This window comes from Brienomyrus brachyistius, chromosome 8 (genome assembly GCF_023856365.1).
Source record: "Brienomyrus brachyistius isolate T26 chromosome 8, BBRACH_0.4, whole genome shotgun sequence".
In the NCBI taxonomy this organism is placed as follows: Eukaryota; Metazoa; Chordata; class Actinopteri; order Osteoglossiformes; family Mormyridae; genus Brienomyrus; species Brienomyrus brachyistius.
The window spans coordinates 7537307-7563293 of NC_064540.1; the positions used below are offsets into that span (position 1 = coordinate 7537307).

General features: G+C 44.7%; 2 protein-coding genes across 7 annotated transcripts; both read left to right on the forward strand.

Moving 5' to 3' along the window:
• Positions 1-4264: 4264 nt before the first annotated feature.
• On the forward strand, positions 4265-14192 carry LOC125747730 (twinfilin-2-like). 3 transcript variants are annotated; one of them, XM_049023189.1, is made up of 10 exons: positions 4265-4559; positions 6995-7173; positions 7371-7466; positions 7666-7770; positions 8189-8203; positions 8705-8746; positions 9014-9139; positions 10297-10447; positions 10891-11012; positions 12266-14192. In XM_049023189.1, the coding sequence occupies exons 1-10, from the start codon at positions 4463-4465 to the stop codon at positions 12431-12433; spliced, it is 1101 nt and encodes a 366-aa protein (XP_048879146.1). In that variant the 5' UTR covers positions 4265-4462; the 3' UTR covers positions 12434-14192. The 3 variants fall into 3 exon arrangements, with proteins under 3 accessions (XP_048879146.1, XP_048879144.1, XP_048879145.1); XM_049023187.1 differs by lacking the exon at positions 8705-8746 and having other exon boundaries at positions 4266-4559; XM_049023188.1 differs by lacking the exons at positions 8189-8203; positions 8705-8746 and having other exon boundaries at positions 4267-4559.
• An 879-nt stretch (positions 14193-15071) lies between these two features.
• LOC125747739 (cytokine-inducible SH2-containing protein-like) lies at positions 15072-25459 on the forward strand. 4 transcript variants are annotated; one of them, XM_049023210.1, is made up of 3 exons: positions 15072-15281; positions 22671-22897; positions 23571-25459. In XM_049023210.1, exons 1-3 carry the CDS (start codon positions 15268-15270, stop codon positions 24050-24052), a joined length of 723 nt encoding a protein of 240 aa, XP_048879167.1. In that variant the 5' UTR covers positions 15072-15267; the 3' UTR covers positions 24053-25459. The 4 variants fall into 4 exon arrangements, with proteins under 4 accessions (XP_048879167.1, XP_048879166.1, XP_048879165.1 ...); XM_049023209.1 differs by having other exon boundaries at positions 15075-15568; XM_049023208.1 differs by lacking the exon at positions 15072-15281 and adding an exon at positions 20764-22405.
• Positions 25460-25987: the final 528 nt, after the last annotated feature.

Sequence of the window (25987 nt, forward strand, 5' to 3'; positions counted from 1 at the left end):
CAGATATTGAGTCATCCACTTTGTTGATATCCCAGTATTGAATATCATGCCAAGAAGCCACTTTTAATTGTTTTGACAGGCAAGTATGGAGAGAGGCTACCCCCTATCCCGCAGGAAGCGGCTCTCCGCTGCGTGACCACTCTGCCTGGCATTATTACAGATCTCTCGACGTTACGCGGATCGCGTTTCACGGCTCTGAAGTGCATCAGGGATCCCCAAATTCATCCCCGAAGCTGTGATGTCACACACCAGGAAGTAAGCCTGAGCCGGCGTCATTTCTGACTGCAGCTTGTAGGAGCCGAGCCGGGTCCTGGGCAATCGGTGTGTAGTTAGATTGGGGGAAACGAGGAACTACTAAAGGAAACGTAAGCACCGAAGCAAGAGAAAGAGAAAACTGTGAATTATCTGCGCCGCGAAGTAATTTGAAGCTTGCATTGAAATGTCACACCAGACTGGAATTCACGGTAAGGCAACCCCCGTTAGCGTGCAGTATAGGGATGGGATGCGGAATTTTTGCAACTCTCGGATCCTGTAGACTGCGCATTGTTGCAAAAGTTGCATATAAGTTTCAGTCCTTCTTGTGTTGTGTAGACAAAGTGCTGGTCTGCAGATTGCAGTTCTCAATCAGCTTAATATCCATAACCTAGTTGATTATTTAACAGGACATGCAAATAACAACAACAGTAAAACATCAGATATTCGTCTTAAACACAAGTTAATGGCAGACTTGCGTTCGATGAAAGCTGTCAGATTTAGAGAAGGTCTCTTTTGCCTTGTAGACCTGGAGGATTTCACACTTGACACGTGCATGTGAAAGATTTTATTTCCCATCTGGAGTATAGGCGAGTGGCTGTAGTTTGAGGATCTTCTGAGGGGTCGATGCCGAGTCCTTTTAGGTGTCTTTTTATGTGGAGACACAGGAAGGGCACTCGGGCGCACCTGCGGACGCTAGCGGCTCTGCAAGTCTTGCGTGGTTGACCTGTGGTCGTTGTTTGCCCTGCTGTGTGAAAGTAAATGGATGAATGGATCAGTTCCAACCACTTCCGCAGCTGCGGTTTTGGTCCATTCTACATCGCGTTAAACCGACGTGATCATGTTTCTGCATTTACGCTGCTTGATTCTGCTGTGAAGGTATTCAGGTAAAGTGCCTTTTATCAAGCGCGCAGGAGCAGGTCTGTAATATAAATTCCATCTCTTTTTCATCTTTAACTATAACTATGATGAGCAAGTAATATTCAATCTGTCTTGGGGATGATTTTTGCCATTGATTTTTGGTAGATCATTGACTCTTTGCAAAGTAAATAACACAATTTTTTTTGTCAATTTTGATCCATGTTTGATCAAGGGAGTTTGCATGTTCTCCCCATGTTGTCGTGGGGTTTCCTCCGGGTACTCCGGTTTCCCCCCACAGACCAAAAACAAGCTGAGGCTGATTGGACTTGCTAAATTGCCCGTAGGTGTGCATGTGTGAGTGAATGGTATGTGAGTGTGCCCAGCGATGGGTTGGCCCCCCATCCTGGGTTGTTCCCTGCCTCGTGCCCATTGCTTCCGGGATATGCTCCGGACCCCTCGCGACCCAGTAGGATAAGCGGTTTGGAAAATGGATGGATGGATTTGATCAAGGTTCATGGGTTACAGGCAAGCTGTACATTACGGTGTGAACTGATGAAAGAGGAACAGGATGTTCCAGAAAAGTTACTTACAGAGACTAGAAAATTGGCTGGTCAAGCTCCATACACAACCCTGCTGTTTAATAAAACTAGGGCTGTACAGAGACACAGACGCTCCTCTACTTACGGACTTTCAACTAACGAACTTTCAGACATACAAACGAATAGGACTGAAAGTCCAAATTGTGTTCCTTGGGCTCCCGTTTCCTGTCCGCTACATCAATTTTTTTCTGCGCTCAAATTCCTCCTTGTATGACTTCTGGCCGCTACTCCCGCCGTGCAACAGCGTAGCGTGCGAACTCCCAGCATCCTAGTTCTTTGTACTTGCATATACCGTTAAAATGATGTTGAATAACTACTTACGAACATTTCAAGTTACGAACGGCCGTTCGGAACGTATCTCATTCATAAGTAGAGGAGCGTCTGTATATTCTTTATTGTTTTGTGCCCCTCCTGTAATTTTGTGTACAAGTGACTGACTTCATTCACCCATGAATGAATAATTGGATTGATTAATTAATTAACTAGAAGCCCTTATCTCATCTCTGCGCTGGACCAATGAGTGATTAGAGGTGTAGACTGCAGCCCTGAGCATAGCAGTGTGAGGTGTGTGTGGGGGTGTTAGAACAATGGACTGTGCACTGTTAGACTTACTTAACATACAGTAAATGTTTAATAAGGACTCAGGAGCCCTTCTGTGCTACACCAGAGCTACGAGGTGTCTGGATAGTTGTGTTTTACCGCATGTGTATTTGTGTACATTGTCCTGCATATGTCTGTATCTGGGTGTGTATGACTGGGTGTGTGAAATTGTGCGTTCACGTTATGAATGCCAAATGTGTGTGTGCATCGTGTGTGTCTGCACACATGTGAACCTGACTCCTGTTCTCAGTGGTAATGGGAGCTGGGGGAGGGGTGCTGTCCTACCTGTTCCTTGTCCTAGCTCAGTAATGTGCCCCCCCCCCCCCCCCCTCCCGGCCGCTTCAATCATTCATGCTCAGGTTGGGTCCCATTACTCAGATGCACCGGACATCTGCAGCCCACAGGGACGGGGGTGGATGCCATTTCATTGGGCCACGACAACAGGTCTCTGGGAAGTCACATTTATTAATGGGACTGAAGCATGGCTGGTTTGTACTTTTGGAGTAAAAACACTGTGAAGTGAGATGAAACAGAATACTTATTTCAATGTATTTTTAAGTAGCACCTTTTACAACACAGTTGCCCCAAAGCACATAACAAATGCAGCAATACATTTCTAGTTCATGGACACTAAACATCCATCCATCCATCCATCCATGCATCCATCCATGCATCCATCCATCCATCCATCCATCTATCCATCCATCCATCCATCCATCCATCTTTCAGCTACTTTTTGCTGACTGGATCATGGGGAAAACTGAAGATCCACAGTACATGAGAATCAGAATGCCATTTATTCGCTAAGGACACTGATAGGAATTTACACGGCATTTTTCCTGGTGGGGGTGTTACATGTAGAAACTTGCATACAGGTGCATATAAACATTGCGATTAAAAAAAAATAAATCGAGAGTGAATAGAAACAGCTGCTAGTTGTAATTTTTCATACGGTCATACCATCCAGACATTATACCAAGATATATATATATATATATATATATAATTGTAGAATTTGCTGCCCAGGAGACTAATTTTGTGTCTGTGTGTTCAGAATACTGAGGTACGCCCAAAAGGGTAATGTGTTTATGGTGCCTACAGTCTGGGGGTAAAATTGTGATGATCTCCACTGTAAAGCCCACGATTTGTTGATGGCTGCTGTTGGAGTGGCTGATTGATACCCATAGACTGTGACAGGTACAGTGATTATGGATTCAGTGATGGGGGTATGGATATGTACAAGCATGATCTGGGAGTGGTTGAATTTTATAAGATGGAGGTGGTCATCTCACCCAAGTGAGCTCCACCACGTGGTGGGTCCCGGGAATGCAGTGTGTCTCTGGATGTATGATTTTATGAACTTTACCAAAGTATTTTAAATCAAGTTTAAGTTTTAATATGAATAATATCACTTTGCCATTATATCAGGTTTCATTAAAAATATAATTTGAATAATTTGTTCAATTAATCATTTGTTACAGCATGAGCACTTTAACTGGTAAAACAGTCAGTAGTATTTGGCCATAAGAAGCCAAATAAATAAAACTTAAGGAAATTGTTGAATTCTTTGGCAACTTATTATGTCTTAGTTTTGAATTAATCATTTTGATTGCATTTTATTATTGATGTACAAAACATCAGTGACTATGATATTTGTCAGATGGCTAACAGGTTAGATGTCTTATTGCGAGATCATCTGTCGGCTGGTTTGTGATGAAATCACATGTGACACACGGGGAACCCAGCAAAAACAAACAAATCCCAACACGACCAATGGCCAGCGAGCCCTCAGCGCTAAGAAACAGGGCTGTTGGGGACAAGGCCACCAAGTCCTACGACCCCACCGCCCCACCCCCACCTCTGTCACCCGAGGCGGTGCCCGAAGTGCCTGCTGGCTAAATTTGGGTGTGGAGGATCAGGTTCTGTCCCCTGGATCACATGCTCCTGCCCTAGTTACCACATCTCCCCGGCCCTGTTGCTCTCTCGCTCACATACGCCGGCCCTACAGACCGCGAGCACTTCTGCACCTTCCAGGCTCACTGATTCTTCTCCTCCGCCTGTGTCTCTCAATCTCTCCCTCACCTCACCCCATCCTACCCCGGAGGGCTGTAGCAGTCTTGTGGGGAGGGGGGGTACAGACTGACCCCACCATGTTTCTGGTTCTCGTAGCGACGGCCGAGCTGAGGGAGTTCCTGGCCAAGGCCAGGTGCGGCGCGGTACGTCTCATCAAGGTGGTCATCAGGAACGGTGAGTGCGGCCGAGTGCCGGCTGCTGGCTGTCCGTCTGTCCGTGTGAATCTCTTATTGTTTGGCGTCGCTTCTGAGAAGAGTGTGCATTGACTCTATATGTCTGTTCCATGTATTTTTCTTGTTTTGGGATGAATATCTGAATGTCTATTTCTGTGTTTATATTTTTGTGGATAATGAATATGCGTTTGTGATGAAAGCTTGTTTACTCCTTTCTAAGACTGGGTCTGATTTTTCCAACAAGTTCCCTGTTCACAGCTCATTTTATGACTTATAGTCTTATGGGTCTGTTTCAATGTGCTTATGTCCATGTTGGATGTACGTGCTGGTGTGGTTCTTTGTGATTAACACCAGATTCCCCTCAATGTGAATTTTAATACTAATCTAGCTATACACTGGTCATTTAGCTAATGATTGGTCCACCGCTACTTGTTCAAACTATAAAGTTTCTCTATCGATCCATCTATTAAACTACTGAACATGTCAGTAGTGTCATTTCCATATTGTGGATGAATAATGAGCATCCCGATGCATACAGCACTTGTCTACAGGTCATGTGACCTGCATTGGTTAGTGTCTTCCGGGGTATCTCCGCCTGGGCTCGTAATGAGGGCTGTCTGGTACAGCGAGGCCTGGGGAAGCAGTCATGATACAGCTGCCCGCCTGACAGTGCAGAGCTCCTGCGTGCTCTTGGCCTCGTGAAATGCCACCTGCAGGCGCAGCTGACAGTGACCGAATGATCGAACTATGCTGGGGCAGATTCCAGTAGCGTTGGAACCCTGTCACAGGCACACAAGAGCTCATCAAAGAAAAAAAGAAAAAAACTTTTTTTTTTGCATTGTATAAAACCACACAGTGGTCACATGACTGTCCCTGTGACTATGAGGTCACATGGCTGTCTTTTCGGTGGAATGGCAGACACGGGGTGCCACCGGGTTTATTTCTGGGTCCCAGGGAAGCGGACCTGCTTATTGATGTTATTTTTCAGCCGTGTCACTTAGGGAACAAACAGCTGAAGTTGTGGTGAAAATGCAGCCAGATCAGTTTGCTCTTCAGGTCACGTAGTGTACAGCTGTCTCGTTGCCATAGTAACAGTACCTCCCTGTAAACAGGGTGCTGCTATTTGATTGGGGTGAGTAATCAGCTCTTCGAAGATCGATGACATTGTCGATCCTTTAGCCCTCGGTGACACGTGTCACGAGTACAAATACCTATGACAGAACTATAAGCATGCACATGTCGTGTGGATTTTGGCTGGTCGGCGTGTACCTTGCAGAGTTAATGTGCATGCGTGTGTGGTTTAGCTGTACAAATGGTGGGTGGAAAGTGTGTGTCTGTGCTGGAATGCACAGAGCTTGGAATAGCACCTGCTGTATGACACCCCCCCCCGGTCCTGACACCCCCCAAGGACACACAGGCTGGGACCATCTATGAGGAGCACTGAGGTGGACCAGAACCGCACCGTTATCGACACCAAGAGACACTTGAATCGGCAAATCAAGGTGTCCGGAAAATGACCGTGCTCAGCACGCTGATGTATTCAATGGTGTCAGTCAGACCAGACACAGACTACTTGAGAGATCACTGGACTGGCACTGGACTGTTTTTTATTACCTCAGTGCTGGGCTTTCCGTGCTTCACCTTAAACAGACTGTCACTCACCATTCCCAGACAGATGCCACATTTCACATCACCGCCGATATCAAACTGTCACTGCTCCCCGTCGACAGTGTCACCCCACACCTCAGTGTTGCTGGCTTGCTGAGCTTCTCTGATTAAAATCGGCAGCCAATGACTAAAGAGAGTCAGAGGTTATGATTTTGCAGGATATGCAAAAGCGGCGACAGATATAAAGTCGGGAACGTGGGTCCTCGGGGAAGCTGCACTAGGATTATGGGCTGTAAGTAAGAGCAGCAAAAACCGTAGACGGATGGGTCGGCATCGTCTGGGCATTTAAAAACAAAAAATGGATTTAAAAACTGGACAAAGAACCCTGTCCAAGCCGACCATTAAACTGATCATGGTGTGTGTGTGCCTGCATTTCACGTGCATACTGGGGGATTCCTGCTGACAGACCGTAGACAGAGGAGATGAGGGCTTGTAAATAATTGAACGATGTACAGAGACAGAAATTCAGGGGGCAGAGGGCTGTCATTTAAGCCCAGCGCTGACACACACAGGGGTAAAGGGACATCGGAGAACAGGGCACATGCGGTTAGATAACAGGAGAGGCGGGAGTGAGGGCCGTCTTAGGGCTCAAATCCCGTAGAGTGATTATATCAGCATTGGGCCCTCAAGCAAGGCCCTTAACTCACCCTGTTTTCTTTTCCTTGCTTGTATGTGGCATTGGACGAGCATCTGCTTGAAAATGTATGAGGTGAGCGTATTAAGTGAAGTGTCGTCTGGGAGTGAGGTGAGATGTGTTCTGTGTTTCAGAGCAGCTGGTGCTCGGGGCGTATCGAGAGCCGTCACAAACCTGGGACCGGGACTACGACCACTTTCTGCTTCCTCTGCTCGACCCCCTGGAGCCCTGCTACGTCCTATACCGCTTGGATTCCCAGAATGCACAGGGCTATGAGTGGCTCTTCATTTCCTGGTCACCTGACCAGTCACCGGTATTGGCAACAAGACAAGTTACACACATGTGCACCCTGCCACATTTTTCAGGGGGCGGTAACAAAGTGGATTCAACTGCACTAGTATAATTATGTTCCTCCTATACTTACACTTTTCCTAAAAACACATCCTTAAATTTGCCCCATTTAAACATTCCACTCAGCACCGCTGGTGACAGGTGGCTGTATTCCAACAGGTGAGGCAAAAGATGCTGTATGCTGCAACTCGTGCCACCGTAAAGAAGGAGTTCGGTGGAGGCCATGTCAAGGATGAAATGTTTGGCACGGTGGAGGTATGGGACCAGCAGAGAAGAGGAGGTTCTGCATCACACTGAGCAGTTATCTCAGTAGAACTCTGCTCGCTAAAACTTTGTCTGGCTATTAGAGCTGATTTAAACATTGTAGATCCTATGGTACACCATGTCCAGGGTTGAGTATACTGTTGTGTCACCTCCAACCTGGTGGTCGTTTCATGTTTCCTGTCTGTGGCAGGAAGACGTCTCGTTCCAAGGGTATCTGCGTCACATGTCCTCGTGCTGTGGCCCTGCACCCCTGACCGCTGCTGAGCAGGAGCTGCAGCGGATTAAAACTAATGAGGTGAGCCCTGGAGACACTTTGCAGCCAATGGGCTGAGTGAGCCTGGGTATTACAACCAATGAGGTGAGACCTGGAGAAACCAGGTATGACTTGGCAGCCAATGAATTGAGTGAACCTGGGTATTACAACCAATGAGGTGAGACCTGGAGAAACCAGGTTGGACTTCACAGCCAATGAGCTGAGTGACCCTGGGTATTACAACCAATGAGGTGAGCGATTGAAGCAATATGTCTTGAGAAATCCAGTTTCCCAGATGCCTTTCTGTGTGTTTGCACAGTGGGTTAGAATGTGTGTTAAGATGTGTGCGTGTCTGTACACATGTGCGTATATCTGAATGTATGCAATTATGTGTGTGTGGTGGTATGCCTATTTTAATCAGCAGCATACTAATCCTCAACCGTAACATTATCTTTTCCAGGACAGAGTCGTGCGGGTGAGTCCATTTGCAGCACCCCCTGTGTGTCATGGGGTTTGTCACCCTGCATCAGACCCCCCCCCCCCCCCGCCCAATCTCCCATCACCTTTGTCACACTTGGCTTGTCAATAGACCACTAGGCATACATTTCATTAAAAGTAGGGATTTGATGGACCGTCACTGAACTAAAGACTCTTGTTTTTTTTTGTTTTTTTTTTTGTGCTGGATATTCCCTGAACAGCTTTACTCTGCCGGGGGGAGTTTAACAGAGGATGTGTTGAAATCAAAGAGTAGCTTTGCAAAGAATTAATCTAAGCTGCCAATCTGAGCTGAATGCCTGCCTCTTAGACCTAGAGGCAGAGGTTCGGGTTGTTCTGGTCACTGCTCTGGCTCTCTGTGGGGTTTCCCCTGGCAGAAGGGTGTCCGTGCATGACTGCGTGTGGGTTTACACATTCCCATGCGTCAGTGTGAACGTGCCTCTCACTCATGTCTCCCCCCCCTCACCCCATGCCGACACAGGATGAGCGAAGGAGAGCCCCCACACCTTTAGGCCGTGTAAAGGTCTGCCAGCTCCTCTTCCCTCTGTGATTTATTTCGGCTGTGTGTCATTTACTTTACACCTTCCCTCTTTTTTTCTGATTCACTCCATTCCTCCTCTCTCCTTTATGCGTTTGTTCTTTCTGCTGCCAGACATCTTAACTCGTTTCCATTGGGCTGTGTGCATATGTATTTGATTATGAATGCAGGTGAGGTGTGGCAGCAAGCTACAATTTAGGCTAAGTTGAGTATAATGCGTTCGGCCCGCTGTGCATGTCGTCCCCCCTGCAGGTGAAGGCGGAGATCAGCATGGAGAGCAAGCACCAAACCATGCAGGGCCTGGCCTTCCCGCTGCAGGACGCCGCTCGACATGCTCTACAGCAGCTCATGCAGAGACGCATCAACTACATCCAGCTGGTGAGGCCTGCAAGTCCCAGATGCATGCAGACACATGTTAGAGTGACCACCTAATTGTATGTTGTTTCCATAACTGAAAGACGCATTCAGCTGTTTCACATTAACATTAGTGACACGTACATGATTATAGGAGACTGACCAATCAGCGCACAGCAAGAACTCGGTGCTTAAGTTTACAAACCTTGCCATGCTTCATAGTGTCCCTCCTGACATGGACTAGGCGGTCACCCTAGCACACCTACATGTTCACGCGCACTCGCTCGTGTCATGTGATCGCAGTTGAGTCGTACTGGAACATACCAAAAGAAATCCTCGCTCACCAGGTCTCGTTTCATCCTTGGCAGGGGTTTGTTACTGCACGGGCTAATCAAGGCTGAAGCCCAGGGCCCTCCGCTAAATTGGGAGATCTTATCTGATCTTGTTTAATACAGTTTTATGCCCCCCGGTCCACAACCAACAACTGAAATAGCTCAGGGGCCTCTGATCATGCTGGTTCTCAGCTAAAACCCATTTCATCATTCTGTTCAGGAATTTCCCTCATCAGGACAGTGATTTTCCATATTCCTTTGATTCATTTGGCATAAATCTGATTATGTGTCTCCATTTCAGCTGAGGTCCAGCAGCATGTAGAATTATCAGCTCAGAATTTTCTGTTTCAGTCTGTGGCTCTTCATATAGATAACACTATTAAATCCAGGGGTGTCCAATCTTATCCACAAAGGGCCGGTGTGTTTGCAGGTTTTTGGGGTAACCTTTAGGTCAGCTGTTCAAACTCTAGTGTGAGGTCTCTTCAGCCAATCAGTCCCCTAATTAGTAATCTAATTAGGGAGTCGCAGCGACTACCCCCACACACAGCAGCCCTTTCTGAATTCCTACCTTAAATCTGACTCACATCCATGCATTAAGATTATGTATTGCCGTTCATATTTAATGATATTTGGATTCATTTTTATGAAATTACTATAGGGGATTAGTTAGGTAGTATGACGGCTAACCAAACTAGTAAAACTAGTGGAGCTCCATTACCACCATTTTCACCTTAAAGTCTCCTTCCAAGCAGTGCATTATGGACCACTGAGAAAGCCAGCGTGCTCTATAGGACGTGCAAACACACGAGTGCACACACCCACTCAACAGCCATGTTTGTCGTGAGGCAGCGGCTGGACACGGAGAGGGAGACGATCGAGCTGGTCCACACCAACCCCACGGAGGTCTCCGAGCTGCCCCGCCGGATACCCACGGACACCCCGCGCTATCACTTCTTCCTCTACAAGCACCACCATGAGGGCGACCTGCTGGAGTCCCTGGGTGAGGGAAGCTGCCTGCCCCGCTTTTCAGCTCCCATTTTCCTCTGCCAGGCCTGCCCTCCATCTCTGCCAGGCCTGCCCTCCATCTCTGCCAGGCCTGCCCTCCATCTCTGCCAGGGGATTACCTTATCTGGGGATCCTAGACTGGCAACCAGTCAGTGCCAAAAAATACATTCTCAGATGATTGACACCCTCGGTATAAAATCTTAAGGAAAGTAGACCCAGTCATCAACTATTCCTTTCCTGTTTCCTGAGGCAGGGCAGGGCCCTTATGCATTAGTTTGTCCTCCATCTCAATCCTTCCAGCATCCTCCCCTCCTCCTCCTGCCCCATTCCACCACTCCATTACCTTTTCGCTAAAACCTTATCGCACTGCCCCCTCCTTGTTGCTCGGTGCCCATATGCCCTGGCATTTAACGAGCTGTCTCCCCCCTGTTCTTTCAGTCTTTATCTACTCCATGCCGGGCTACAGCTGCAGCATAAAGGAGCGGATGCTGTACTCGAGCTGTAAGAGTCGGCTTCTGGAGGAGGTGGAGAGGGATTACCATCTGGAGATCACCAAAAAGGTCACATAGGAGTCTCCTCTGTATCCAATAGGGTTTTCCTCCCCCATAAACTTGCGTATTGTTTGCATATGTATTTTTTCCCGTTTGATTGCATGTTAGAATTCTGTTTATTCTCGTTTGTTTGTGTGTTTATTTGCATGTTTTTCATGGTTGTTTGAATTCCTGCTTGGGTATATGTATTCATCGCTGTATCTTTTCATGTTTGTTTGTATGTTCGTATATTTTTGTCTTTGTTGCCGTTTGTTTGTATGCCTCCCTGTGTTGTGGCATGGCATGGTGACGATCTGCTTGCGGCTCCAAGACAAAGGGATTTATTACCAAAAAACACAACAGGGAAGGCAGACAAAGAAAAGGACCACAAGGGATCAAAACAAGCCTTTGAAAACAAGAACTAGGAATTAACACTACTGGAGAACACAGGGAGCAGGACTAGGCAGCTTAGCCAATAACACACAGTACCAAGCACCCTGAACACCAACATACGACTATAATGAACCATCAAATAATAGAAACAGGACAGGCACTCAAACAGACATAGAAAGTCAGGGCAAACATTGGACAGGTGTAAATCATCATCGAATGAACCAATCACAAAAGGAGCAAGACAATGAGCAAAAGGTGGAACAATTAACAAGCACAGAACTAGGAAATACTACAAACACTGTGGGAATACACCCGAATAATCTACAGAACCAAATGATACAAACAAGACCAGAAGGGAACAGGAAACAAGCAGATAAAACCTATAAATGGGAAAAGAACAGGAAACAAGAAACACTATGGAATAAAAATAATAAATGCAAATAAACAGACAAGGCTGGATTGAGGTAAGGTTTGAATCCACAACCAGAGGGTTAATAGTCTGTGAGGTGTAGATCCAGCCCAGTGAGACACTAGGGACTTAGGACTAAGTCGGAGGAGAGAACAGCATGGGCAGCAACACCTGCTGGCCAAACGGGGACTGAACATATGGGACAGAGATGGACTATATGACAGAGAGGGGGAAAGGCAGAATGACCAGCAATGATTGGCTAAAAGGGGAAAGGTCACAGAGGGCGGGGTCAGAGGGGTGCTCCCCCTGATACCCTTTGTTTTTATGTGTTATAACTTTATGCCTGTTTGTTTGTATTCCTCTCATTTTTATGTGATGTGTTCTGGTCTTATTTCTGTGTTTGATTGACTGCTTGTATTTCTGTCTGCGCACTGTTCTGTCACATGTATGTGCCTGTTCACCCTCCTGTATGTATAAACAGATGGAGATTGACAGTGGCGAGGAGCTGACTGAAGAGTTCCTGTATGAGGAAGTTCATCCTAAGCATCACGCCCTGAAGCAGGCCTTTGCCAAGCCCCGGGGGCCGGCAGGGAAGCGGGGCAACAAGCGTCTCATCAGGGGACCGGGGGAGAATGGAGAGGAGAGCTAGAGGGCGGGGCTACAGGCTCGAAAGGAGAGCTAGAGGGCGGGGCTACAGGCTCTGGTTATACAGACTCCTCTTGTTCCATTGCCCTCCATCACTGCTCTTCCTATTGCTCTCGTGGACACACCCACAAAACACCTCTTCATTCAGTGGAGCTGAAGCCAATCAGCGCTCCCTCCTTGTGTTCACCATCTCCCTTTTTTCGTCCCCCCCCCCCCTTTTCCCTGTAAATCTCAAGGGCTTTTTATGAGTAACTGACGTTTTTAATAATTATTTTTACCGTATTTCCTGCTTGCCTCACCAACGAGCCCAGTGTGTTTTGAACCATCCACGATGGTGCTGGATGATGTCCTGTGAGCTGCCTGGACTCTAAACCCTGCACTGGCTGAAATTTTCTTTGCTTTCTATGAAATTTACACACGCACACACAAATTAGCCTTTTATATCTTTGTGGGGACTGTCCATTTATTACTCTGAGCATAACCCTAATCCTAATTATGATTACTCTAATCCCTACCCAGCCCTAACCTTAACCATAAGTAACTAAACAGAATACAAGACTTTGGCTTTTTTAGATTTTTGTTTGCATTTACAGTTTTTAATAAAATTTCGCCTTAGTCCCCACAATGTAATATATACAAGACTACACACACTCACACAAATGTACAGGTGAACACCCCCTCTCTCTCCTGCTTGCTAACATACCTCCCTGTCACCCAGTCTCTTATCTTTGACATGTTCATGTTGTGTTTGGAGTTAACATTTCCTCTGTTGTTTTTTTTTGTTAGAAATTTTTACTACTGTAGTAAAAGTATGAAAGTGGCACAGGTGCGGTGGGGGAGGATGTATGCTTGTGAACAGGAAGGGCAGTGGGACTCACACCAATAAGGCCAGTGGGGTGAGGGGGTAACGTCAGGCTGCAACCGCAACTCCAGAGTATCTACTTCGCACAACTTACTCCTGCTCTTCATGCCAATCGGTGTCCCTCTCGCCCATTCAGGCAAATGGGATTGTGGCTTTGTGGATCCACAGACAATCATGTTCAACTGGAAGTGTACATATCTACTGGAAACAGGGTCTTGCACAGGCAGCTATAGGGGTCACAAAAACCGGCAGTGCAATGCCTCACTAAATCAGTGCCCAAAGGCAGTTCCTTCTGGGTGTTCTTCACCTCAAACAGCACAACCATCAACCTATTTGCAAAACAATCCCCATTTATCACTAACTCCAAGTATGGAGGCAAAAATTATAGGGCAAAATACAGGGCTGGCTGTAAGCCTAATTCAATTAACCTAGTTTTCATTTGTCATCGCCCTTCCTATTCTGAAAAGGTGATTAGATGGGACGCCCCCTTGTGGGCTCCGGGCCCTAAGCGGCCGCTTCGTTTGCGTATGCCTTTACCCGGCCCAGGCAAAATATATTCATTATTATATATTAAGTTGATCCCTGACTTCCCTTTGCTTCCACAGTAGCCTGCCCATAGTTCATTTAGTAGGCACTCCTAATCACTGTTTCCTCTTTGCTCTTCCCCGTCGAATTCATATGTAGCCCCTACCCCCGGTTTGTTCCGCCTAAATCCCAGCCCGCCCTCCCCCCTAGTGCTCCTCGTCGAGCGCGTACCCTCTCGCTCTCTCACGCAACCTTTATACATGTTAAAATGTCTTATGTTGTTTTGGATACTTCAGAGCATATGATGAGTTGAAGCCATTATAACTGCAAATTATGAGCTAAAGATCTTCGAAATAAAACATTTTTTCCGTACACATTTCTGTCAATATGATGTTTATTTATTTAGTCTCCTACTGGGGATGATAAACGGAAGACCAATAGAAAACCTTAACTTAAACAGAAAAGACAGATATTAAACTTTACAGCCTATTTTGAAAAATTATTAATAATTAGACAAAAAAACTATTTAAAAGACTGAAACCTCATGGTCCTATTCCTCATACACAACTAGCAATCAGCGTATGGGTTCTAACTTAAGTCTGGTTTACAAATCGAGGACAAGAAGTTGGAAATTGTTTCACCCTCGTGTCTTTTAGCAAAGACGGTACACATAGGTGCTCCTCGATCACTTCATCTAAAACATATACAATAATCAACTATAGTAAACATAAAAAATTTGAAAGGACATGTTGGTATTTATCCATATTTATACAAATTTAAAATTGCTAGAGTTGCCAGGTTTTTCACATGACACGGAATAATTTATCTTAAAAAAGATGAAGAAACAATGCTACTTTTAAGCCTATATTTAAAATGCTAGAAATCAATTCTCAGTTCTACTAAGCATTAATATATAACAAAACGTTCAGCTGGGGGTTCAAGATAATAGTGTTCATGATTCACTCGGTCTTGTTCTTGATATACAAATCTATTTTTCAGATTGAATCAACTCGTGTATTTATATGAAGAGTAAATAAGGTCCTCAAATTACGGCTGAAACCGCACACAAGTGTGTTAAAACGAGCGACACTTCATTATAAGTACAGTTCATACCATTCATACATGGGGCAGCCCTGGGTGAAAGTGCTGTTTTTAGACCTGCTTTGCGCTTAAAATGGCGCCACCTACAGCCAGAGCTGTATACTTAATCCACAAATTCCGAGAAAACGGGGGGATGATCTGCAGAACCGCCCCGTTTTCCTAGAACCAAAGCTCCATAAAAAAAGAACTCCTGCAGCACTAATCAGGGCGCCCGTCGAGCCCATCAGACGAGAGATTGCAGACTGTGAGTCCATGTTATCAGACGGGATTGGAAGTCCCCCGTGGGCTGCGGGGGCCACACGTACAAAGCGGTACCGAGAACCCGGTTCCAGGAATTTCAGCCGACTCACATGAAACCAAATCAGTACGTAGTCAGTTGCTCACGAACACTTTCTGTCTGCGCTTCTTACTCTCAGCAGCCCAAAAGATAAAGCTTCCGGACTCGCCGAGCTATGGGATCGGTTATATAAACTTTATAGACAGCTTTATAGTAGAAGACTGTTAACCCTATGGTTTTTTTTAACGACTCGGTACTTCCTACAGATAAATGCTGCTCTATCCAATCAGTGTGCCAATCTTGTCTAAGGAAACGTATCCCGCGTGATCTCAAACTTGGATTATATTATCCGTCATGATTATGTGCATACAAAGGTAAGCAATTGGTCGAGAGTGATAATAGTTAATAAGATAATAGATAATAGTTGTAAGGTGGTAAATTATACACTTTATCCCATTCCTACTATATCATTTTCTTAACATAAGATTTTTATTTTATTTTATGTCATTTTACATACAGTCGGCAAAAACAAAAATTTCCTACTACCACCAAAAGTGGTGCCACAACTGAATTGTGCTTTATTTATGAAAGTTAATAAGTATGTCTGACCTGTGTAATACGAACAGTACGCCTATAATATTTGGGAGTTTCTGAGAATGACCGCAGAGGAATAAGGAAACAGAAACCGAAAGCTGAAAGTTTGTTTAGCAGCCGATTTGTTGGTTTATCAATATTTTACTGTCAACCCTTACCTGAATTTCTTATTACCATAAATCCTAAAATGTGCTTCGCAAATACTCCCTGATGTCCACCTATGTTTTCATAATACTAATTTTAAGAAAAGGTAGCACATTTTCTGGCCCGTGGGAGTAAATTTATTTATTTTTAATAATAAACGAATTTAAGAAACGCAGGCGTAATACCGCCCTGGTGGAAGCCATACGTTTATCTTCTGCCATTTCAATATTAATGTTTCTAAAAGTGCTTACGTGTTTCTTTCGATCATGTTATGTGGCACTGTTTCAGAGCCGCACTGTCTTTTGATCAATATTCGTTTTGTTTAAACTTGCACGGGCATTCACTCATGAAGTTCGTTCATTAATTAATTCGGATTAATGTCAGCTTCCCCCGACAATCCAAGGACATACGCATATCCGATTTTATATCTAGTACTGATGTCCCCCTAGCTGGCTTTGTACACTGCTTTCTGCTTTTAGTATACAGTTTATGATTAATTATATTGTTATATTGGTGGTGGTGGTGGTGGTGAGGGGGGGGGGGGGGTACTGCTTTTTATATTATATGTATTTTGATGCTTCACAGTGTGATTTTGTGCCAAACGTGGGTGCTGCAGATTTTTTCCCAATTTTACCGTTTTGTTGAACAGACTGCCTTCCTACATTTAAACAACATTTAAAATATTATGCTTCCGAATATTTATACGAATGGATTCATTTATATACTTATTTGTTTGTTTATAGGAATTCATACTCAGTTTTAATGTAGCTTACACCAGTCTTTGCTTGGAAAGAAACCCACCCTGAACTATCTGGGACTGCAGGATGAGATCGGAATTCAGTTGCCCATAAAGTCGAGCGGTTCGCAGGAATCTCTGGCCTGGGAGGAGAGATTCACTTTCTAAACTTGAAGCTGTGTCACATTAGAAAACTTTATTATTACATGAGGGCATCCGTTAGAGTCTCAGTTCTTGGTAAACCACAGGACATATGCCTACAACACTTAAAATGAGTTATATATAGAATTACTGTGGGTCTGTCAGTGCCCGTGAGTGTCAGATAGTTCCACGGATATGTTTATCTGTTCCTGCCGTTATGTTAACTGCTCAGCCACTAACATCAATAAGGCACTGCAAATCTTTATATCACCAATACGTAATATAAGCTCCATCCATTATTTAAGCCTCATGCATGTTTAGTTAATTCCCATAATATACAACCAATGATTTAAAAAAAATCATTCTAAACTGGAAAACAAATGGGTGTTGGTCCGTGTACGTGAGTATAACTCATTTTTCGATTTTAGACGGAAAATACAAAAAATAAAACGGGATTGGTTTCACCAAATCTGACTAGACTAATCGTAAAGAGAAAACTGGAAAATGGCTGGTTTTGCCTTTATTGGTGTTGGTTTAAAGACCACGCCTCCGCGACATCGCTACAGAATAGTAATTTCATGTCTCCCTTCACCGCAAAGAGTACCTCAGCGTTTCTGCTAAAGCTGCACTTCAGAGCTTAGTAAATTATTTATGGATAAAAGCAGTCTGAACCAAGATGACGTTTGAATCATCCTCCAAAACCGTGTGTTTACATCAACACAGAATGGTGTGGAAACACAACTATGATCTCCAAACACTGAAGTGCAGCAGTGAAGTGCAGACATTATTTGCCACAACAGTTCACCTTCATTATTATTGTATTGTATTGTATATTGCCACCAAAGCTAATGCTAAGGAAGTGCTACACAACTTGTACGAGGCCATCAGTGAACTGCAGTCTTGCCACCCGGACAGATCTTTTATCATCACAGGGGACTTCAATCATGTAAACCTAAAGACTGTACTGGCCAAACTCTACCGACATGTCGAGTTTCCGACCAGAGGACTTAACATATTGGATTTGGTCTATACAAACATCAGATCTGCATACAGAGCAACCCCCCCCCCTCCCAATCCCCGTCCCCACCTTGGACTCTGATCACACTACATGCTCACTCCACCAGCGGTGACAACTGGCCAGCACACAGACATTAATGAGTACGCTGTGACTGTGACTGGTTACATCAACAAATGCATCGGGGATGTCACAGTCACCAAAACTGTCACAGTGCGTGCCAACCAGAAGCCAGGATTTACAGCAGATGTTCATAATCTGCTAAAAACCTTGTATGCTGCTTTCAGAGCGAATGATGACATAAGCACTCGGAGCTCCAAGAACTAATCTGTCCCGGGGCTGCAAGTTACCAAAGCGTGAGTATGGGCAGAAAATGAAGAAGCACTTCTGTTCGAGAGATGCGCAGCGCATGTGGCAGGGCATCCAAGCCATGACGGACTACAGCACACCAACACCTCTTACTAGACACACTCAAAACCTTCTGTGCCAGGTTGGAGGACCAGAAAACGGAGTCAGTGCAGAAAATATCACCCCGCCTCCACACAACCAGGTGCTCTTCCTGTCTGCAGCCAGCATGAGGAAGACTCTCGCCTGGGTCAACCCATGCAAAGCTGCTGGACCTGACGACATACCTGGCCAAGTGCTCGGAGCCTGTGCTGATCAGCTGACTGTTGTCCTAAGGACCATCTTCAACACCTGCCTGAGCCAGGCTGTTGTCACGCAGTGCCACCATCAGACATGTCTCAAATAAAGCTACAGTTTCAGAGCTCAACGTCTTCACCTGGCCCTGTTCCACCTAGAACACCATAACCCCCACTATTTTGTTTCTTTTCTTCTCTCTGTCTGCCCCTGTCTCCCGACCTGTCTACCCCCTACTGTGATGTTTGTGTATATGTATGGTCGGGTTGATGGCCAGTTTTTTCGCTGGTACTTGTGACTAGTGACATGGTGTATCGCAACAGCAATAAAGGGTTCTCATCTCATCTCATGAGAATGCTGTTCATCGACTTCAGTTCAGCATTCAACACCATCATCCCTCAGCAGCTTATCGGTAAGCTGGACCTGCTCAGACTGAACGCCTCCAGCTGCAATTGGATTCTGGACTACCTCACTGAGAGTTCCTAGACGGTCCAGATTGGCAACACCAGTTCCACCACCATCACGCTGAGCACAGGTGCCACCCAGGGTTGTGTGCTGAGCCCGTTGCTCTTCATGCTACTGACCCACGACTGCACCTCCAGTTCCAGAACCATATTATCAAGTTTGCGGACGACACCACCTCATCAAGGACAATGACGACATGTCGTACAGAGAAGAGGTGCCACGGCTAGCAGCCAGGTGCAAGGACAATAATCTGTCTCTTAATGTTGGTAAGATAAGAGACCTGATTGTTAACTTCAGAAGGACCATTCCCCGCTCTGCATCAACGATGCCACAATGGAGACAGTGAAGAGTACCGAGTTCCTTGGTGTTCACATGACAGAGGGCCTCTCCTGGACCATCAACACCAGTTCCCAGACAAAAAGATCCCAGCAGCGCCTGCACTTTCTGTGCCGACTGAGGAGTCGAGCCCTTCAGAGGAGTCTGCGGACAGCTGAGTGCATCATCGCTAGCTCTCCACCCAGCAGGACATTTACACCTCGCGCTGCCTCCGTATGGCCACCAGCATCGTGGGTGACCCCTACCATCCCTCCCACTGTTTACCCCCCTTTCATCTGAAGGAAGATTCTGCAGCATCAGGAGCAGGTCTGCTAGACTGTGCAATAGCTTCTTCCCCAAGCAGACCAGTCCCTGAACTCCATGCTGCCCCCTTCCACACTGAACTGTCTCCTTAACATCCTTAACTCCCCTTATACCAAACAAATGTTTTATTCGTATTGCACACTTGCATAACTGCTCATATTTTCACAATGTAATTGCACAAGGAAATTGCACAGCAGTACACTAACTACACTAACTATACTGCCAGCATATTTGTCTATTGTACAGTCTATTGTTATATAATGTATATTGTATTGCCACAGCCCCTCTGATGTGCTCCCCCTCCTAAAAGTCTTTTTAGATAGTTTATCTTATTTTTTAGGTGCAGTAGATGTGCATGTATATTTAGAGATATATGTACAGGTATCATTTATCCCCCCCCCCCAGTTTTCCTCGTTGTCAATCTGTCAGACTGTGCTGTCGTCCTGATGTGTTGTACGTTGCACCTTTGCTTCCTGTAGGACATTATTTCGTTTCACTGTGTGCTTTAAGGTATATGGTTGAGATGACAATAACTACTACTACTACTAAATAGTTTTTAGGGTTTGCAAACTGCCCCAGTGCTTTTGATGTAGCTATTCTTTGGTTTATAATGGAATAATATAGATTCGCTGTAAGATTTCTTGCATGAGCGTGAGAGTCTGAAAATGTGTCACGCCAGATTTGTGAGAGTTGGCAACCCTGAAAACATGTTTTTTAAATGTTACACCTGAGTTGATTTGTAAAAAAAAAATAACTTTATACAGTTGTTAAATAACGTAAATGTTGACGAACCTGAATTAAGTCACGAATAAACTACGTATATTTATCAAACATTTTATAAGATACTGCATTTTGAGAACTTTTAAGCTTTACAGTTTCAGGACAGAGCAGCCACTCTATTAGGAACATTACGGGTTTTTGGTGGAGAGTATTACATGCGCTGCTGTTATTAACACTAACGGCACATTAGCGCAAACAAAAGGGCTGCACAAGCCAAAGTATGTCTTGTTTGAATGTTAAAGCAGTTTGATATTTATTGGCGTAGGAGACAGGTGGTTCTAGTGTTAACTGGGTAGGTGTGCCCTTTACTACGCACCATGAAGGCAGTGGCGCATACATATGCTGATTTAGCGAATATGTTTTATTTTTTAATTTGCTACTATATATATTTAACCGGGGTGGCATGGTGGTGCAGTGGTTAGCACTGTTGCTTCACTCTGCTGGGACCCAGGTTCGAGTCTCCGCCTGGGTCACATGTATGCAGAGTTTGCATGTTCTCCCCATGTCGTCGTGGGGTTTCCTCCGGGTACTCTGGTTTCCCCTCACAGTCCAAAAACATGCTGAGGCTAATTGGACTTACTAAATTGCCCATAGATGTGCATGTGTGAGTGAATGGTACGTGAGTGTGCCCTGCGATGGGCTGGCCCCCCATCCTGGGTTGTTCCCTGCCTCGTGCCCATTGCTTCTGGGATAGGCTCTGGACCCCCCATGACCCAGTAGGATAAGCGGTTTGGAAAATGGATGGATGGATATATGTAACCAGATTATTTTGTTTAATTTGTATAATTGTCATGCCGAGGCAGGGTGCAGGCAGGCTTTAAAACAAAGGGGGTAAACGGAACACACTGGGGTAAACTACAAAACAAAAGGCCCACCAAGGGTCAGAACTAAACAGGGGGAAAAAACACTGATTAACAAACTAAAGAAACAATAACTTAACACTGCTGGGGAGCAGGACAAGGGAAACCATGCAGTGCAATATTAGTATAGGCATCTAATACACAAACATACAAGTACAATGAATCATCGGGGGAAAAAAATGAATCAGAACAGGCACTTATCAAGACAATGCCTGACAGGTGAGAATCATAACCAATTAACCAATCACAAGGACTCAGGGCAAACAAGGAACAGGTGTGGCATATTACAATTAAACAACACTGGAGACTAGGAAAAATTAAATACTACGGGTTAAATAAAGCAAAGGAAAACTGGGTAAACAGGGAACAAGGAGCAAAAAAACAACAAACCAACTCAAATGCAAAAAAAAAAACCAAAAACAGCAAAGCACTGATAACCAATAACAATAGATGAGACCTGTCTCTAGCCAGCTTTGACCCCACAAGTCAGATTCACAATCTAAGCCCCATGCTAAGCCCACTGAGCTGTGTGGCAGGCCAGGGAACACAGAAAGCACATAGAGGCTGAAGGGAGATTGACACTAACATATAATTACACAAAATCAGTTTTTTTAAGGTGTTGATTTGTGTGTAATAGAAAAAAAAAAATCACACAATGCAGATAAACTGGTTACATATACTATATAAAGACAAGCATTCAGGTTACAACTGAAGCTTTGAAGAAAACAAAATGCTTTATTTTTTTATAAGCAGGCTGTTGTATAATTAGGCTGTAGACTCACGGTGTTACCGGTGTAGTGCAAAATCCATAACAAGGCACAGAATCACACCAGTAATGACTATGACACCAGTGTACCACCCACCCCTAGCAGGCACTTAAATACAATGATAATGAGGACTGACAAAAGGCAGGTGTGAATCATCAAAACAACCAATCAACAAGGGCACAGGGCAACAAGACACAGGTGAAGAAACTAACACTAATGAACACAGAACTAAGGAACTTAGACCTGAAACTAAGGAAACACAGGGAAATACTGCACTAGGAGAAAATCAAGAAACAAGTAACACAGAACAGCCAAGGCAGGGACAAGGAACCATAAAGAAGACAAAATAAACACAGGGGTAAACAATATTAAACTAAGGATAAACCAATAAACAACATGAGTGAGGCTGTCCTTCAACCCACTACTATCAGGTTATTGGCTTTCTGCTACACACCCAACCCATTGAGCAATGCAGCAGCAACTGGAACCCAGAAAACACACTAGGGATTAGTACAATAACGGAGGGAACAGGATGGCTAGCAACACCTGCTGGCCAAACAGGGACTGAACACATAGCACTGACCCTGACAATCCTCAATATCTCTTTCATCTATTTAGATATTTTAAGTGACGTAGAACCACCATGTTATGAAGGGCAGTACATTAAAAATAATTTGACTTTTAACTTGTCCCCAGCCTGAGAACCTTGCTGCAGACCACATACCCAAAGCCAGCGGTTGAGGAAGTGAGCACATTTCATCACAGCAATGGGGTAGCAGAACCTAACATGATGTGTGACACAGCATCACCTGCACCTCAGCTGGACACCCCAGACAGCCCACTAGACAGCAACCCCCGGCTCTGGGACCCCACAGAGGACCTCCGCTACCTCACGCGAACCTTCCACCAGCTTCACGCCTCAGGTACGCCCCCAAACCTGAGGCTACCACGCCCATTGGCATATTGAATTTGTGTTGGCTAAAATTCACCCAGTTATTCTAAAAATTAATTTTACCGAGCTGTCGTAAATAAATCTAAATACACTGTAAACCCAGAAGCCACTGGCAAACCATCAGTCATCATTTATGTACGGAAATGCTTTGATTGTTCATGATCTGTATGTACGTCTCTGTATGTAAGTGGTTCTTGAATGAGTGCTGCTCAGGACTAATCTTTTATAGCAGCTTTTTAACTTCAGGGTCCATTACCGTTGCTGTTTTTACACTTCTTGATTCCTCATATCCAAGCATCTATTTGGGCACCTCGTTGCATGTAAATGCCATAAGAGATTTAATAGTGTCCTACCTTCCATGTGAGTTGTATTGTGATTACCAGATTGTAAGTGTTACGGACACATGCTACAAATAATTTGCATGCAGACGATAGCTTCATGATGGCCAATTTGATCTCTTTGAATTTTACTTCTAGTCATAATTTTGAGGTCATTTTATGAAACTTCTTTTTGCTAGCACAAAATGTTGTGTTACCTACAAATTCCTGCAGTTTAATATGTTTGGTTTTTCCTGGTTGGTGCAATTTAACGGGAATGGAGGTGACCATGGAAACTAGGCCATCAGAACCTGTCTTCTCCTGTAGGCTGGTACTGGGGGCCTGTGTCAGCTGGTGAGGCCCAGGAGCTGCTTCGGGACGAGCTGGAAGGCACGTTCCTGGTGCGGGACAGCTGCCACCCGCTCTACATGCTGACTCTGTCTCTGAAGACGGCCCGAGGTCCGACCAACGTGCGCATCAAGTACAGCCACGGCCACTTCTGCCTGGACTCCAACTGCCAGAGCAAACAGTCTCTGCCCGGCTTTGGCAGCATAGGTGAGCTGGTGCAGAATTATGCCAGGCCCCGACGCCCGCTCAGCATTGGAGGACATATGGCCCCACCTGCCCTCACGCTCAGTGACGCCACCGTGCCACTCAGATTGGTGCGCCCGCTGCGGATACGTGAGACCTGTCCCTCCTTGCAGCACCTCGCACGCCTCGCAATTAACCGTGCTGCCCCTGCTCCCACACAGTTGCCCCTGCCACGCCTGCTGGTACAATACTTACAGGACTACCCTTTCCAACTCTAACTTTGCCGGGACTTCACTGCGACAGGGGCAGAAGTCAAAGTCCTGATTCCTAAATGGCCACAGCAAGGATAAGAAGCATCCTGTACGAGTTTGTATTACCAGCTGGTTTAGAAGTCTGCAATAACCAAAACCTAGAAAACCAGTTTACGCTATACAGCATCCTGGGAAATGTAGTGTGAGATGTACCTTGTTTTCTCATTTGTGATTCCAACCCGGGAGGAAAAAAAATGAAACTGGCTTGCTTAGGTCTGAATTAATGCCAGGGCATTGTCCTTTTAATGGGAATGTCAGGGCCGAGGGGGCAACCTTGCTGTTCTATGCCAAGCGTTTCCAAGCCATATCTGTGCCATATTCTTCCTGTTGCTAAGACCTTTGAATCCAATGCCCTGATAGTAATTGGTGAATTTCTTCTAATTCTGTTTAATCGTTGTCCTCCTAGACCAAGCTCTGGTTTTGTAGAAGAATTCTCAGGTTCTCTGACTTAATTTTCTGTGTTCGTAATGTCTATGATATTGCAGGTTCATGCCAGTAACCCTGGAAATCCCTAAATGTGAAATTGGTAAACTTCCTGTTTTAATCTGATACATATTATAGTTCTTACCCATAACAAAGGCCAAACACTTGATCTATTAGTTTAAAATACACCTCTCTCATATTTTCACAAATCTGATTTTCTGGAGTCCAATTATAAAATTGTTTGTAAGAATCTCACTCTTCATTCTGGTGTGTTGGGTGATTTATACAATTTAATAATCTCAAGGGTCTTAATATTTTTTATTTTCTGGAGTCTACTAGCTCTGCCTGTGTCAAACAGATGATCCTTAACTCCGCTCTTCATTCAGTGGCCCCTGTGAAAACCCAGACTTATCCTTCAGATGTTCCCTAATAGTTTACAGAAGAACTTTGCATCCCGAAGACTCAGAAATGGAGGCGGTGGTGCTTGTAGAAGAATTAATGGGACTTTTAATGGAACCTTTTAATGGAACTTTATTAGAACACATAGCATTAATGCCTTTTGTGTGTGTATGTCCTTTTATTCAGTATTTATTGTTATGTGTGAATGACTGCTATGGTACTCCACATGCCTCTTTAAATTGCCCCTTGGCTATACATAAAGTGATTTGAATTTAATTGAATCAGGCCTCTACTGTAAATCACATGGCTTTCAAAGACTATCAGTTTCACTGTATATTTCCTGAGATGAATAAACATTCACTTCCCTATGATCCTCAAAGAAACAGAAGCTGTATTAACTGAAAGCCCCTAACCAGATCACCTGTTTTAGTACCTGCATACTTAACTGTTGATGAGAATACTATCCCTTGGTTTCAAGTGGTCTTTCATCTTGTTTTTGATGCCTCTCTTCACATTTCTGCTCACATTAAAGTCTTATTATCTTAAAAGAAATCACCTGGTCGAAGTCCTTGCTTCGTGGGTAAACTTACCTGGTGGGTAAACAAGTCGAAGCTTGTTTACCCACCAGCTCAAAGGCTTAGGTGAAGTTTGAATGTGGCAGACTGAAAGCAGTGTGGGTTGGAATGAAAATATTCTGTCAGGAGGTCCTCCAGGAACAGCACTGAGAACCACTGGCTTTAATATTTGCTGCAGCTCTGAAAGCGTATTAGCAGTATTGGCATTAGCTTAATATTTACACAACATCAAGTCTTTACTCATCACATATCCGTTCTCACACACAAACGGCATAATAATAAAAACACTTTACCAGAAATTTGTGACGTTTCTCCTGCAGATGACATCAGAAGAAGCAATCTGAGGAAGATGCGTTATGTTCTCGTTGGTTTTCTTCGGTAATTCAGCCCCCTAGTGGATAAAACTGTTGTATGTGTGTGTGTGTGTTTTTTAAGTTTTTTTTTTTAAGTGATTCACTTTCACACACTTGTCCATAAATGTACTTTAACAACCTCGTTTTTGGTT

What these genes read in the sequence shown, in the direction of transcription:
- LOC125747730 (XM_049023189.1), top strand. Translation starts at nt 4,463, where the DNA reads ATGTTTCTGGTTCTCGTAGCGACGGCCGAGCTGAGGGAGTTCCTGGCC. An exon ending in CAAGGTGGTCATCAGGAACG is followed by an intron (nt 4,560 to 6,994) that starts GTGAGTGCGGCC and finishes TCTGTGTTTCAG; the next exon opens with AGCAGCTGGTGCTCGGGGCG. An exon ending in GCATCAACTACATCCAGCTG is followed by an intron (nt 9,140 to 10,296) that starts GTGAGGCCTGCA and finishes GTCGTGAGGCAG; the next exon opens with CGGCTGGACACGGAGAGGGA.
- LOC125747739 (XM_049023208.1), top strand. Translation starts at nt 22,371, where the DNA reads ATGAGTGAGGCTGTCCTTCAACCCACTACTATCAG. An exon ending in CTTCAACCCACTACTATCAG is followed by an intron (nt 22,406 to 22,670) that starts GTTATTGGCTTT and finishes ACTTGTCCCCAG; the next exon opens with CCTGAGAACCTTGCTGCAGA. An exon ending in CCACCAGCTTCACGCCTCAG is followed by an intron (nt 22,898 to 23,570) that starts GTACGCCCCCAA and finishes CTTCTCCTGTAG; the next exon opens with GCTGGTACTGGGGGCCTGTG.